Raw genomic sequence first — 15,389 nt, 5'->3', positions numbered from 1 at the left:
GTGCCAAAACCGTTCCCTCAAACGCCCAGATCTTCTCTACTAACAGACCTCAGTATTCAAGTATGAAAACACCCTTCCTTAAATATTACATAGATTAGAGTGTAAATGTTTGCATCCCCTATATTTTTAAATAGAAATAAATGAAAATGTTTTCAAATTTGTTTAAAGTTAATACATTCAACAGTATTAACAAATAGAAAAAGAAAAGAAGAAAAAAGCTGTTCTACCATAACCCACATTGTCACAGATTTGTGGAAACAAGTATTTAACCACTTTTTAAATCATATTAATAAGACTTTTAACTCATTAAATATTTTAAAAAATATATTAATACTAAATATTAAAAAAATATGTATTTTATTTATAAACACACATGTTAATTTATATTGTCACTCTATTCAAAATGTACATATGTAAAAGTTACATAAGAACAAAGTCAAGTAACAGTAACTTTGAAATGGTTATATACACAAAATATATTACACAACAAAAATTAAAGTGGTGAAATACTTGTTTTCTCTTAGTGTATTGCACCCAGGTAGTAGAATAAACTTCTCTTGGTCAAAAGATTTAAGACTTACCTTTACATTAGATAAATAAGCAAACAAGAACCCTGCACTTACTTCACTGTATTTATTTTGTCTATTTTAGGATTTGGGGAAGCTACAGTAGACCCTTGAGTTACGAACGGTTTACCATACGAACATTTCGGGTTACAAATCTTTTTCAACTTAACGTACAAACAAATTTCAGATTACGAACCGAAATTTGCGAAACACGTGACGTCACGAACAAGTTGACTACAACCGTCTCTCTCTATATATACACAGTGAGCGAACATTCGGACAGAAGACAGTGTTTTTCCAATGTTTTCTTTATATTTTAAAGAATGTGCAGATGCGCAGTGTTGAGAAAATGAACAAATCTATTACATTTGTTGTTATATAATTTCTCCTGCCAGTAGCTGTCACAATGTATCAGACAGAGGGGACAGTGAGTGAGGGAGAAGAAGGAATCCGGCTCTGTAAAGTATTCTTTCTTTTGTGCAATTACACCTACAAAATACAACACTACTGAAATAAAGAAGGAAATAATAGAGAAATATGAGAGTTTTTGTTGTTTCTGGTATATACATTTTATAAAGAAGAAGGAAATGTATTACGGTGTATGGTACTGCACACGTACTGTACTGATGTCTATTCTATAATTTAAGATTAAGGGAAAATATACTTATTTATTTATATTTATAACAAAAAAGACTATTTAAGACATTAGAAAGGTTAGGTAAGGGGGGGTTTGGGAGGTCTGGCACGGATTAATTGTATTTACATTATTTCTTATTGGAAAAATAGGTTTAACTAACGAACATTTTGACTTAAGAACAGCCCTTTGGATCCAATTAAATTCGTAAGTCAAGGGTCTACTGTACACAAATATTAGAATGAGAAGACAAACACTGCACTGAAGATATTTAAAGCAGTTGAAAAAGGTTTTGAAGGAAAAGTGTAGTTCCATAGTATCTACAGAACATTCCAAAAGGAGGATGCAAATCTAAACTGGTCGCATTCTGTCATTTTGCTTTATTGTGATCAGGGTTGCAGTGGGTCCACCGCAACTCGGAAACACCACAAGCAAGGCAGTAACACACCCTGGACAGGCGACAGTCAGGCAGGGCATAACACACTCACACCCAGGGGCAATTTACAGCAGCCGATCCACTTATTGATGTCATTTTCAAACTCTTTACAGACAGTGACCGGAGGCAAGGACTGAACCCAGGTCCCCAGGACGCTGATACGGTGCTGTAGTGCAGTGTCTCCACATTTGCAGTATTTTAGAATGTATTATTCTGTATAACCTGCACTACTGAACCATTTTCGTTTCTAGTAATAATAACAAATGATCAAAGACGCCAAACACTTTACATTCCTTATTTGCTTTTAAATTAGTTTGAAAGGGGATGCAAATGTTCACGCTCAGCAGGACGTAAGCTCTTATTAGTCAAGCTCGTGACTGTATTATTCAGCCATTATGACAGTTCACATCACAGTAAGTGCTACCTTAGTTTTTATTTTATTTTATTTTTTTTTGTTCCTTTTTTACTTTAAGGAAATTAGTCAAGTACAGGGGCTCGGAGTCTTCAGTAAACAGGAAATGACTGAGTTGAAAGCCCAGTTCAACTCTGTCTTCAGAATAAGCTTTTTTGGTTTCACCTCTATTCACACTATTTACTTCTTTTCACCTTTTACACAGACATAAAAAATAATAAAATTAAAAAATATATTTTAGCATGTTTAGCATTACATAGAACCTTCAAGGAAAAATCCACTATTTGTGTAAACAGTTGACAACTTTCAGGTGAATGGGAAAAGGCACCAAGATTTATGTCAGTGGCATAAACAATGTGTACAATATTTTAATATGTTTTAGTAACGTATTACTAACACAAATGCTTTTCAAATGTTTGTGGACTGTAATGTAACCTTTGGGTAAGATTTATGTAGCCAGATAGGATCTTTTAATAAAAATACACATCTTAAAAATCAAGTTGTATTAAAGGTTGATGGAACAAGATCAATCACCACCCAGGAAACACAGGGTGAGAAGCAGAAATATAGCCTACAGCAACCACACACCATGTAGTCCTTACAAAAGCAAATATGGAGCAGGTTTCAGTGTTGCTGAAAGAGTTACATGGTGTTTGGGTGGATGAGGCGTATTATGTTATCTCTGCTTTTTTTCCAAATATCAAGATCATGTGGTACTTAGATTTGGACCTTGGTTACATTCATGACAGAAACGGTAGTTACTCGCTACACAAGATTAATCAGTTCACTAGTTTAATGTCAAACACAGTCATGGACAATTTTGTATCTCCAGTTCACCTCACTTGCATGTCTTTGGACTGTGGGAGGAAAACGGAGCTCCCGGAGGAAACCCACGCAGACACTGGGAGAACATGCAAACTACACACAGAAAGGACCCAGACCGCTCCACCTGGGGATCGAACCCAGGAGCCACGGTGCCACCCTTTTATAAAATTTAAAAAGACTGCAAGGATAGTACCATCCTGGCTGTTCTTACAATCTAAATATTAACATTATAGTACTAATGTAAGGGCAGTGGGGTGGTGCAGCAGTGTACTACACTTATCTAGAACCACTGAGACCCATGTTCGAATCTTAGCAGTTCTATCACCTGGCTGGGCATCTACACAGACATGATTGATTATGTCTGAGGGGATAGGTAGAGCCCTGCAATGGTTTCATGTCCCAACCAGGGTGTTCCTGCCCTGCACACAGTGTTTCCTATGCCCGCTGTGACCCTGACCAGAATAAAGCGATCCCTCTGCTTTTTTTCCCCCCTGTCTAGTCATGTCCAGTTTCTTCCAATTTCTTGTCAGTGCTGGTCTCAATCCCAGATAAAAACAGTACAAAGTCTAGTATACGGATCAGATCCAGATGCCTAGATATGGGGGTTGAAACCAAAGAAGCACCACTGAGACTCGTGTTCGAATCTTAGCAGTGCTATCCACTGGCTGGGCATCTACACAGACATGATTGGCTATGTCGGAGGGGATGGGTGGAGCCCTGTGATCATTTCATGACCTGTCCAGGGTATTCCTGCCTTGCACCCAGAGTTTCCTGGGCCCATCGCGACCCTGACCAGAATAATGCGGTTCCTCTGCTTTTTTTTCCTCCCCCTTTTTTTCCTCCCCAGTCTAGTCATGTTCAATTACTTCTAATTACAATTTTCCCCTACTTCTGCACTTGTCAGTGCGCTCTCAGTGCTGGACTTAAGCCCAGACAAATAGGTAGGGATCGGGTCAGAAAGGGCATCCAACGTAAAAACCAACGTAAAAGCCAAGACTATAAAAAAACTGTACTTATCACATCTGCTGTGGTGACGCCTAAATATGCGTTGTACTTAGGGGTTATACTTCTCTAAATTTAAAATGTACCTGGACCCTAGAACATTCTATGGTCCAACCAGCTTTCGAAAAGACATGTATTCTCGTTGCAAGATTATATCTGGCTCTTTTAAACCATAAAAGTATGGACATGAAAATTACCCACGTATTATAGAATAACTTTGATTTATCACATAGGAGCAACAGTTTGTATTAACTGTATCTTATGTTGGTCTGTGGTTTCTGTTTTGATGCTTTTTAATAATTCAGCTTCTAACAAACAAACTTTAAATCTACAGTGTACCTAGAAGTAAAGCGTTTCTATTCTTAGATATACCAGTAAAGTAGCTTGTTCTTTTGAATGACCATAATGACCCTTGATCTTTGACCATTTGTTGCTTTTGATGGATAACATAGCAAGTCTGAGAGAACTAAACAGGCTTCCAACCCAGGACAGCACCTAGACGGAGCTACATTCTGTTTTAATAAACATTTAAAAAGAAACACCTAAATATTTTGGCTTCAGGTTGAAAGTCCATAGTTTTTATTCATTTTAAGGCTTTTTTATTTCCCATCTAGCTTTCTTATCATTCACTGTCTCCTTCATTGCTTTTTGCTCTTCTTGAACAAGCTCTTAATTTTTGAGCGCTTTTTCTCGCTGGTTTCACAAGAGTCCGAAGGACTGGTGGAGGAAACAAGCTGCCTGGCTTCTTTGCTCATTTTCACATCTACGTCCAGAGAGCTTATGGAAGTGTTGCGTCCTTCTGGGGGGGTCCCGCCAGCCGGCAGCTGGCCCAGGCTGTAAGACTTTTCTAGCATGCCATTATAAGCTGCCACTTTTGTGCCGGGCTGAAAGGTCAAACTCTGGGATTCCGGAATAGTGGCAGAGCGAGTGAGGTCAGGAGAGCCCTTGCGGATTGAGGTGGTGTCAGGGGAGGAAAAAGCCATAACAGATGATGAGATGTCCAGGGTGGTGGCTTGTGAATCCTGGGCTAACAGAAGAAATTCCTCACGGGAGATCTTCCGCTGAGGAGTTTCTGCATCTAGAGGACATGAGCTTGTCATCTGCTTTCTTCCCAAAGAGGAACTCACAGAGTCAGAGTCTGAACATGTATCCTGAGAATCTCTGCAGACCAGAATTACAACAAGTTTTATGCATATATTTTATTAACATTAATTCTACATACATGTCTAGAGATACATATGTAGATCTTTTTACACTACAGCTCACGTGTGTGTATAAATAGTTTAATAGTTATACCTTTTCATTTCAACGCTGAAGAAAATATGTTCGTCGTCCGCCTCTGATCTGTATGCACCTGGTGCTGAGGCCATAGACAGCAGATCAGGATCGGCCAATACCAGAGAGGCCTGTGGGGTAAGGAGACTCCGCCGAGATCGACACAGACTGCTGTTACGCTTTAGAGGAGGACGTGCCAACGGAGCTAATAAGGTTTAAAAACAGAAATTATATTTCAAAATTATATATTTTTTAGATTTAAATGATATTGCTAATACTTTATCCTATTACTTAATGGAGCAATAATCAAAAACTTTACAGATTATTTATTGTATTTACATGTTTTTTTACAGAATGTGCTCTCACTGAGATGAGATTACATGCTTTATTTGCACTTTTTCCCAATTTTCCTCCAAATCTAGTCGTATCCAATCACCCGATTGCCAGTCAACACAACCACCATGCCATGCAGCCACTGTTGGGCCCTTAAGCAAGGCCCCTAATCTTATCGGCTGCGCTCAGACCCTAGCTTCCAACCAAGCTGGGACATGCGAAAAAAGAATATTGTTGTATTGTACACCTGTATAAGTATATATGATAAATAAATGAATTCTATTCTATTCTAGATGGGTTTAGATGGTCACCATGTGACCACAGTGGGTTAAGTGGCTTATTGGCTGTTGATACATTAAATGTACCTAATGTGTGCTGCACTGGGGATGAGTCACTAAAGTATTAAGTAGGTTCAGCTGTAGAATGTAGGGTGCATGCTAAGCTGTGGTTTTGTAGTGAGCACCGGTGGAACAAGGATTAACTATAATAACGCTTTTACAGATCTGAGGTAATGTTTTTAATGTTTCTTTAAATTTCTGCCATGTACTTAGGTCTTGCTTTACTCATAAGCTTTACTTATTTGGATTTATCTACAGACCTCTTAAAGTGTTTCATCTTCTGTGTGATCTGCATTCTTGTATTAAATACATTTATAGTTATAATCTGGTTTGTTTAATGTATTAGCTTCAAATTTCTTAGCACTGTATAAGAGGCATTGTCTGTACTGCTTTGGGTTTTTAGGTTTTAGTGTTTAGCATGTCCTGCATGTCACACATAACACAAAACCACTATGGCAGATTCAGCAAGCTGATTTTACTTAGGCTATAAAAAACACAATTACATGCAGTCTGGATGTGGCAGTATAGTGAAACCATTGTGAAATTTCACTTTAGACTGGGCTGTAGCCATGAAATGAACATTGGGGTGACCAAATCTACCTGGTGGGGGTATATTACTGATAACTGATAGGAACATTGATTACACAATGATATTTAAGTAATGAATATGTGTATTTATAATTTTATCAGTATTAATATTTTTGAGAATATCTGAATATTGGGGGGGGCGGGGGCATATCTTCATTATATATTGTGATTAAGGTCTTGTTTTAGAAGGAAATGTAGAAGAAGAAAAATGCCTTTATTGAGTTTTCTTCACATACGCCAGTTTGAGCAGGTTTAGCTGTTACATGGCACTGCTGGGTCCAACAGTGATTGCTCGGTGGGGTAGGAATTCTAACCTTCAACTTTCTGATTTGTTTACACACATGTACTCATATAAATGTCTATATTATTAACTAAATAATTTGATTAAAAAAAATCTTTTACAACTGTCATTTGACTGAATATGTAAACAAACAAAAGGTTCTTACAACTGTACTGTGTAACAATAGGAGGTGTGTCCTCATCAAGATCGTCCACGCCCCCTGCAATGGGGTAGGGTGGCAGTGAGACTCGTGGCATCACCACCCAGCTGTGCTCCGAGTACAGGGATGCACTCAGGTTCGGCAGACCTGAATTCTGCACCACAGGAAAACCACACAACCTCTCGATTTGCTGCCAGCGGTGAAGACGCTCTCTAAGACATGCTGTCACCTCAGATAGGGCCTTTCTGTACACACACACACAAATGGACAGTGCAATATGAATACACAAATATTCTCAAGTGTTACTAGATTACACAAAATGTATTAATTACTATCGTAATATCAAATCATGTGAACAGTAAAGTGGTTAATAAAGATAAAGTCTCTTAATAATGTGTTAGGCCATACTTTCCCCCAAAACAACATCAACGCTGCTTGGCATAGTATCTTTCTGGAGTCTCTCTGGAAATGTACTGTACTGAGGATGGCAAATCTTCCAAAAGACATTCATTATGTTTGGGTTTTGGTGATGGTGGTGGAGAGTCCTACTAATATCTTAAAGAAAACAAGTGAATACAAATCATGCTAGCAAAATTCCACTCGCAGCTCTACACAGACACCTGACCTCTGACCTGATTTGTGGAGGTCAAGCATTTAGGCCTGAACTGTTCTCTTGGTGTACTACACATATGACAAAATTGTTGTGCTTTTTTATGAGAAAAAAAAGATGGTTTTGATCAAAAACTAGACCTGCTCAGCTTTTGAGTGTCACCCAGCTGTACCTGACATCTAGCAAACTGTGTTAGGTAACATGCTAAGTGTTTGGCATAATAAATATTATTATAATACATTATTCTGAACAGCCTGTAAAAAATAGTAGGTGTGCTGTGCTGACATACCATTTAGTATTTGTTTGTGATGAACTGGCAGCCTGTCTGGGGTGTATCTCACCTTTCACCCAATGAATCGCTTTATCACCCTGATCTGGGTTATAGTGGGTCTGGTTTACCCTGGAATGGGCGCACATCCCGGACAAGATGCCAATCCATTGCGGGGCCTTGACCACACCCCCACACCCACTCAGACATAACCAATCATGTCTGTATTTAGCTGTCCGGATGGCTGACAGCTAGCTTAATTTACAGCTGTACCACATGATCACCACTGTATGCAAAAATTGGTTTCAACTCAGTCATTGATATGCAAGCCCATACACCACAGCCAGATATATTTTAGCTATTTTTTACCCAGGCTGTCACTTATTCATACATTTATTTATCATCAGTATATGTTTTATTATGGTCATGGTTGATTTGGCTCTAAAGTCTGTTTCTGAAACCTAGTACACATTATTTAAAGTAGCCAATTTACCAACTATCATGTTTTTTCAACCAAAGTATAAGAGAAAACTCAACAGACTTTAAGCTGAATTAGGCATCAAACCAGGTTACCCGGAGCTATGCAGCACCAATACTAAACATACAAGCTTGGGTATAAACAAACTAAAAATAAACTTTAAAGATTAATGCTTGATCTTTAGCAGACCATTAAGTGCAAACCTGACTGTATGAAATAATATTAAATATTATTAAGTCTTTTATATTCAGAAACTGCTTGATCCAACCAAATACACTGGAACTGGCATCCTCCAGGCCACCCAAGGAGGATGGGGGTCCCTGCTGAGTCTGGTTCCTCTCAAGGTTTCTTCCTGTATTTTTGAGTTTTCCCTTGCCACTGTCGCCCTAGGCTTGCTCAAACTGGGTTTTTTGGTCATTGGTCCTGGATTCTGTAAAGTTGCTTTGAGACAATGTCTATTGTAAAAAGTGCTATACAAATAAATTTGACTTGACTTGGCATCACACTCTCTCATTCACTCACTCAGACCTAGGGGCAATTTAGAGTAGCCATTCAACCTTCTGCATATTTTCAGAAGTAAAAATCCACACAAATAAAGTTAGAATATACCAAACTTTCCACAATAGTGACCAGAGCTGAGGTTTGATCACATGTCCAATTCTACCTGCTGTTAACCATGCCACCCATATGTAGGTGTGTTTGCATGTACACTTACTTGGCTTCAAGTATTTTGTGATCAACCTCATCCAGCGATGAGCTGTGAGCTACATGCAGAGTACCGAACACAGAACTTCTCTTCTTTTTTATCTTTTCCGCCTGTAATAAAAGCACAAACATGCATGCATGCATTACTTTTGTAGCAGCGCCAGACTCCAATTATATCATCCTTAATTCAAATGATTGCAACACAGCGCATCCTAACTATTACTAGTAAATTGTAATTATAATCCATGAATAATTTATGAAAAACAGATAATAATGGGTAATAAAATGTAAAACATTCTGTGATATAGAAATGACTAAAGCATCCCTTTCTGAGTCTGAGGCTCACAGCAGTGAGTGCTAATTGCTTTGGGTAATTGCTTACTGACTCATTCTGAATGTAAATGACAAAAGGCAAAAACAAACTATGTAATTAAAAAGTAATTTACGCACATCATTAAAAAGCCAAATTAGTAAGAAAAAATCTGTTTCCTTTTGGTGTGTGCATATTTTGGTGTTAGATCTATATATTTGTTGATGAATAATTTGTTGGGCTTATTTTGGGGATTGACTGATTGATTGATTAGTTTTTAACGCCATACCGACACACTGGGGTCATTTATACGGCGATACTCAAGTTGTTTTTTTCATTTTGTGTCATTTAAACAAATTATAAAAGATGTTTTAGATTTAAATATGATAAAAAAATCATTATTTTCCCTGGTGCTGCAGCTTTAAGCACATTTTGTCTTTCTGAGTGTAGTGTTTTGCATGCTATCAGTATGTGTTTTATTGTTAGTCTTTCTTTACATTGATGACAGATTGGAGCATCTTCTCTAGTGAGGAGGTGTTTGTGTGTTAACATAGAATGTCCAATTCGGTGTCTTGTAAGGATGGTTTGGTTTATTCGACTGTCCATTTTATTTTGGGGAAAATTGCTCCATGCATTAATTAGCATGGTTTAATTCGGCTAGACACCTAACAGCAAAGGTTCTTTCTTCTTCCAATTTATGACACGACTAAACATAGTATTCACAAATCCCAATGATAAATGTGGTTTGGGTAAATTATTCATTAGTTGTTATTCATTAAATTATTAAGTTAGGCTGCTTTACAAACCTCTTCCTTGGCGACTGTAAGCTGTTGCTCAGCATTCTGTTTTTTGATGTTGTAGTACTGAACCTCCACCTCGTGTGTGAGCTGCAGCCACATCTGTAAAGCTTCAGGAACTGACCGCTCCGACTGCAACTCTTTCTCTGCTCGCTTAAGAGCCATACGCACCTAAAACACAAACACACACACACCAGTTTCTTAATCACTGAGCTAACACACGTGTTCCCATGATTGTTTGTTGGTTTATTTGGATTTTAATGTCATGTTTTACACACTTTGTTTACATTCATGACAGACACTGTAGTTACTCGTTACCCAAGATTCATCAATTCACAAGGTTATATCGAACACAGTCATGGACAATTTAATATCTCCAATTCACCTCACTTGCATGACTGTGGGAGGAAACCGGAGAACCTGGAGGAAACCCACGCAGACACGGGGAGAACATGCAAACTCCACACAGAAAGTACCCGTACCGCCCCACCTGGATCAGTGCTTCAGATCAAATGTGACCCTGATTAGAATAAATTGTGTTTGGAAGGTGAATGACTAATGACTGCATGATTAAGCAATTAAGACTGTGCATGTCTAATATAACATTGTTTTTTAATAGATTTCTATTTTATCCAACAAGCTTACAATTGTGACTAAATAAAATGTTCTGAGGCTTGAACCAGCAACCTTCTGATTACTAACTGTTGAGCTACCACTGCTGTGTTAAGTCAGTCATTAAAAGAAGTATTGAACAACACAATCTTTACAAAACTAGAGTTTCAGTCCTAATTTCTGTTCAGGAAGGAACGTCCTCAGTAATAAAGTAGAAACTGGTGAATTTCCAGTACAAATCCAGTAAAAAAAAACGTTACATTTACTTTTTTGAAATGTGCACCATATTTCTACATGAGTAAAATATAATCCTCACACTGTTATGTCTTCCAATTTACTTCTGGCAGATGTGAACAGCTACAGAGATATTATGTTCCAAATAACACCATAATGCCCTTGAGTTGCTCCTCAATAATGTGAACTTGGTGTTGATACATTGATTAATGGGGTAAAATACCCTTACGGAAGTTCAAGTGTAAGAGCATTTGGGACGTGGCCAAAGGCACAGCAGGGTAACTGGATTTTGAAACACCTTAATCTCACTGCTGAGTTGCAAATTGTCTGCCGATGAAAAGAGTGTAGTTAATAGCCTCCTGTGGTCAAAACTGTCAATGATTAAGGGCTAGAGGAGGATTAAGAGACATATATAGTGCATAGAGAATGATGAGATGTGGCCAGTAATTATACACTGTGGGTTAGTTGTACAAAGGTGATAAGGCGCAATGTAAACCTGCTCAATTAGCAATCAACAACCACGCCTACACTGACATTAGTAGAGCAGCTTTGTGAATTTGCCCAGTAGGCATGTGACTGGGCTGCTGATCTTCAACATTTTCTCCTGTCAATCAAACACATTAAAGAAAGTGCTTATATAGTGATATAAAATGTACTGTAACTGTTATTGTCACCAATACGTACTTTATGTCCTTAATGCCAGTCTTCTAACGACATTAACTTATATTTGTGGCATCTAGCAGACGTCTTTGTCCAAAGCAACTTACAGTTATGACTAAATACAATTTAAGCTGTTGAGGGTTAAGAGCCTGCTCAGGGTGAATTTATTAATTATTTATTAATAACAGTGGTAGCAATGTTGGGGCTTGAACCAGCAACCTTCTGCTTACTAGTCCAGTACCTTAAGCACTAAGCTACAACAGCCCGAAGCCTAGCGGTTAAGGTACTGGACTAGTAAGCAGAAGGTGGCTGGTTCAAACCCCACCACTGCCAGGTTGCCACTGTTAGGCCCTAGAACAAGGCCCTTAACCCTGAATTGCTTGGATTGTATACTGTAAGTCGCTTTGTATAAAAGCACCTCCTAATGCTGTAAATGTACTGTAAATGTAGACACCCTTAATAAATAATTTATAAATTCACTTAAACAGTTAAGTAGTATTGTTTTCTTATCAGATGCTTTTTAATCATGGTAATTCTAGACAACAAAAACATTAGACTGGGGCACTTGCTTGTAGACACTTATTAATTCATGTATAACTATCCACCCCTGATTAATTGCTGGAAAATAAAGCATAAGTCAAGCAAAGACATACTTGGTTAAACTGTGTCCTGAATATTTAACAGAGACTCTAGGAGAGTCTTCATTATATAAGTCCTCAAGTTTCTGCATTAGTTCCTCCTCTACCTGCACTAGTTCCTCCTCTGCATATTTGAGTCGACTGAGTTCACACTCGGCTCCCTCGCGAAGCTCTCGCAGCCGGTGAGCTTCTTTCTTCGCACCGTTGATCTCATCTCGCATCTTCTGCTCCAGGTTCTGCTTCTCTACTGCCACTGTTCGATTCTCCTCCTGAGCTTTCTCCAGTCTACATAATCACCCAGAGATGAGATAACAGAGTGTTAAGCATCTCCTTTAATATTCCTCATGACAGAACAATAGTTTGGCAACAAAGGGTTGTAAATAAGGGTTTACATACAGAACTGACCTAAGACTACAAGTAATGATTGGTGTCGATGCACAGCAAAGGTTTGGTGTATATATTTGAAACAGCATGGGATGCAGGACTTCATTTGAAACATTTGCTTGTATTGGTTAGAGACAAACAACCGTTGATTAGAAGATTGTGAATAATTAATTTCTTCAGATTGTTAAAACAAGTTAATAATCACATTTAGAAATGCTGGCTATGTACTACCACAAACTGTTTTAATATGAGCATCCTCTATAAAATGCCAGTATCACACACACTACCATATAAGTTTCACTGTAGTGCCGAATATCAAGCATCACCCACTGGGGGTCCCATAAGGGTCCCTTTTAACTGATAAATAGAGTACAGGGGATGACAGTCATGGGTAGTGTATTTTATCAACAAATTTATAATTCGATGCCTGCAAAATTCTCAAAAAAGCTGGAACAGAGGCATGTTCATCAGCTTTTCTATCAATTACACTTTTCATCGTTTTAAACTGAGGAAACAGTTTTGCAAGTGGAATTTATACAGATTCTTGCTTGATTTAGAACCATATCTGTTCAACAGTTTATTGTTGGTATTGATTAATTCTCCTTTTCATGATGCACCATACTTCTTTAATAGGAGACAGATCTAGACTGCAGACAGGCCAGTCAAGCACACAGATTCTGTGACTACAAGGCCATGCTATTGTAGTGCTTGCAGAATGAGGCCTGGCATTATCTTGCTGAAATAACCATGGACTTCCTGGGAAAAGATGTTGACTTGATGGCAGCATGATGGCAGCTCTAATATCCTAATATACACCTCTGTCTATCAGTGGTACCTCCATACATATGTCAGCCATGCCATGGACACTGATGCACCCCCATACTATGAAAGATCACAGTCTGGATGGTTTATTTAGTCTGTGGCACCAAAATCTCGACATCCGTTTTTTTCTAAGCTGAAACATGGACTATCTGCCTGAGATGACCTTGGGCTCAGGGAACTTACAGCATTTTGTGTAACAGAGCTTCAGGTAGCATTAACTGATACTGAGCCAGACTGTCAAGCAATAACAGTTTTCCAAAGCGCTCCCAAGTTGCTTTATTTATCCCAGCAGCATGACAGTGTCTGAGGCCTTAAGCATCTCATATATTCATCAGTGGTTTCATCTTGCCCTATATGGACTGAGATTTCTCTAGAATTCCTAAAACTTTTCTTGCGATGGACAAGAAAATTATTTTGAATAAAAAGAATGGGCAAATATTCAACCAAAAAGGTATCAGACATTTGTTAGCACTTATAAAAAATAGATTATAGAAGGTTGTAAAGTAAAAAAGATGTTCCAGTTGGTTTTAAATGGGTCTGTACCTGCTCTGCAGTTCCATCAGGCTCAGTTCAGCACTCTGCAGGCTCTCCAGGTCCTTCATCATGCGGGAGATGTGAACCTTAGATGACTTGTTCTGCACATAGGCGAACCAGCAGCCTCCTACTCCAATAATGATGGACACCATGAGGACAAAGTCCTTTAGCCAGTTATGCTGTGGTCCTGCAGGACAGATGCACACAGATGAGTTACATTTATGTACTGTATGCTACGATTTTATTTTTTCATCACTACTATGAATCAACTTTTAATAGCTACAGTATGTGGATGTTAAAACTAGTTTTACACACATTTTTACATATAACTAAATCAAGGTACTTACGTAGCGGGGGTCCAAAGAGCACGGCATCCAGCGCTTTCAGATTTAGTTTCTGTTTATGTCGTTGATCTAATATTTTTAGTTGCAACGACATAAACGAAGGTTCATTGGCTGCTATTCTGTAACAGAAAGACAAGGAAAGTGTGAAAACAGATTTAAAAATTCTGAGTTTAACACTAATTATAGATTTTATGATCAGTTATTACAGCAGTCAGAATACAGTCAAATACACATTGAATACGTCAAATAGCTGTGCATTACAGGGAACGTTCCCGGTTGTTGTTGCAAATTTCTGTGTTGATAACTTTTGAACCACAAGAGATATTGCAAATCTGATTACGGCAATCGATTTCTGAGAGAATTCTGGTCTTCTTTGATATGCTACAAGACCACCTTCCCATTGGAAAAACTTGCCCTTGATCCAATATGGCGGCTTTCAAGATGGCGGCCATGTTCCGAACATAGCCAAAAAGATAGGCCCCCTCACCCATTACTTGCTGGGGTATTCAGATATGTCATTTTCCCTTTCGTTTCTGAAATAAAAGAGTGTCCTGTGACTTTTGACTCACCCTGTACTTCACTAAGCTTCACTCAGACCTCACAAAACATATAGAGGGTGGACTGGCTGCTTTAAGTTGCCACTAGGTGTGAGAAGGTAATGACTGGGTAACTGTGTGGTGCCATGCACTGGATTGGAACCCTGGGGTACTCCAATGTCTACTCTTGCCTTGTCTAGTGTTTTCAGGTGGCACAAGACCCACCGATTGTACTGCAACAGTCTCAAACACATTAATACACAGAACTACTTTTCTCAAGCAGTTGGGCCGACGAATACGTTTGAATGAGACAATAAACTTTTTAAAACTCTCAGATGCCCAATATTGGTTAAGCTTGCTCGATTAACAGAGCGTACAGAGATGTCAGAGTCAAAAAAGGATATTAAGCTTCTGGCTCCTGACCAGGGATAATTTATGACAGCTGATGCCAATTTTTGATGGCTTTAACCTGATGCCAAAAAAGTGTGTCTCACACCTTTACACCGTACTATAGGCCTATCATTTCTATACATTAAGGCTTGTGTGCTGCATATGAATGTTTTGGCCACTTTAGTGGTTCCTTGTGTCCAGGCAAGTCAAAAAGGTTG

The 15,389-nt window shown here is 38.5% G+C and overlaps 1 protein-coding gene across 1 annotated transcript in view; it reads right to left on the bottom strand.

The window, feature by feature from the left end:
* Window positions 1-4,211: 4,211 nt before the first annotated feature.
* Window positions 4,212-15,389, bottom strand: part of stim2b (stromal interaction molecule 2b) — a 65,051-nt gene continuing 53,873 nt past the window's right edge. Inside the window, exons 5-12 of the mRNA XM_062993265.1 lie at window positions 14,249-14,364; window positions 13,911-14,088; window positions 12,269-12,446; window positions 10,027-10,188; window positions 8,921-9,021; window positions 6,856-7,094; window positions 5,172-5,355; window positions 4,212-5,036 (exon numbers count right to left, since the gene is read on the bottom strand). Of these exons, the coding sequence (XP_062849335.1) occupies window positions 4,514-5,036; window positions 5,172-5,355; window positions 6,856-7,094; window positions 8,921-9,021; window positions 10,027-10,188; window positions 12,269-12,446; window positions 13,911-14,088; window positions 14,249-14,364 (1,681 nt within the window). The 3' untranslated portion in view covers window positions 4,212-4,513. The remainder of the gene's footprint in view (window positions 5,037-5,171; window positions 5,356-6,855; window positions 7,095-8,920; window positions 9,022-10,026; window positions 10,189-12,268; window positions 12,447-13,910; window positions 14,089-14,248; window positions 14,365-15,389) is intronic.

Source organism: Trichomycterus rosablanca, chromosome 4, assembly GCF_030014385.1.
Source record: "Trichomycterus rosablanca isolate fTriRos1 chromosome 4, fTriRos1.hap1, whole genome shotgun sequence".
NCBI lineage: Eukaryota > Metazoa > Chordata > Actinopteri > Siluriformes > Trichomycteridae > Trichomycterus > Trichomycterus rosablanca.
The sequence above is the reverse complement of the archived record's forward strand: the minus strand, read 5'-3'. Positions and strand labels throughout refer to the sequence as shown.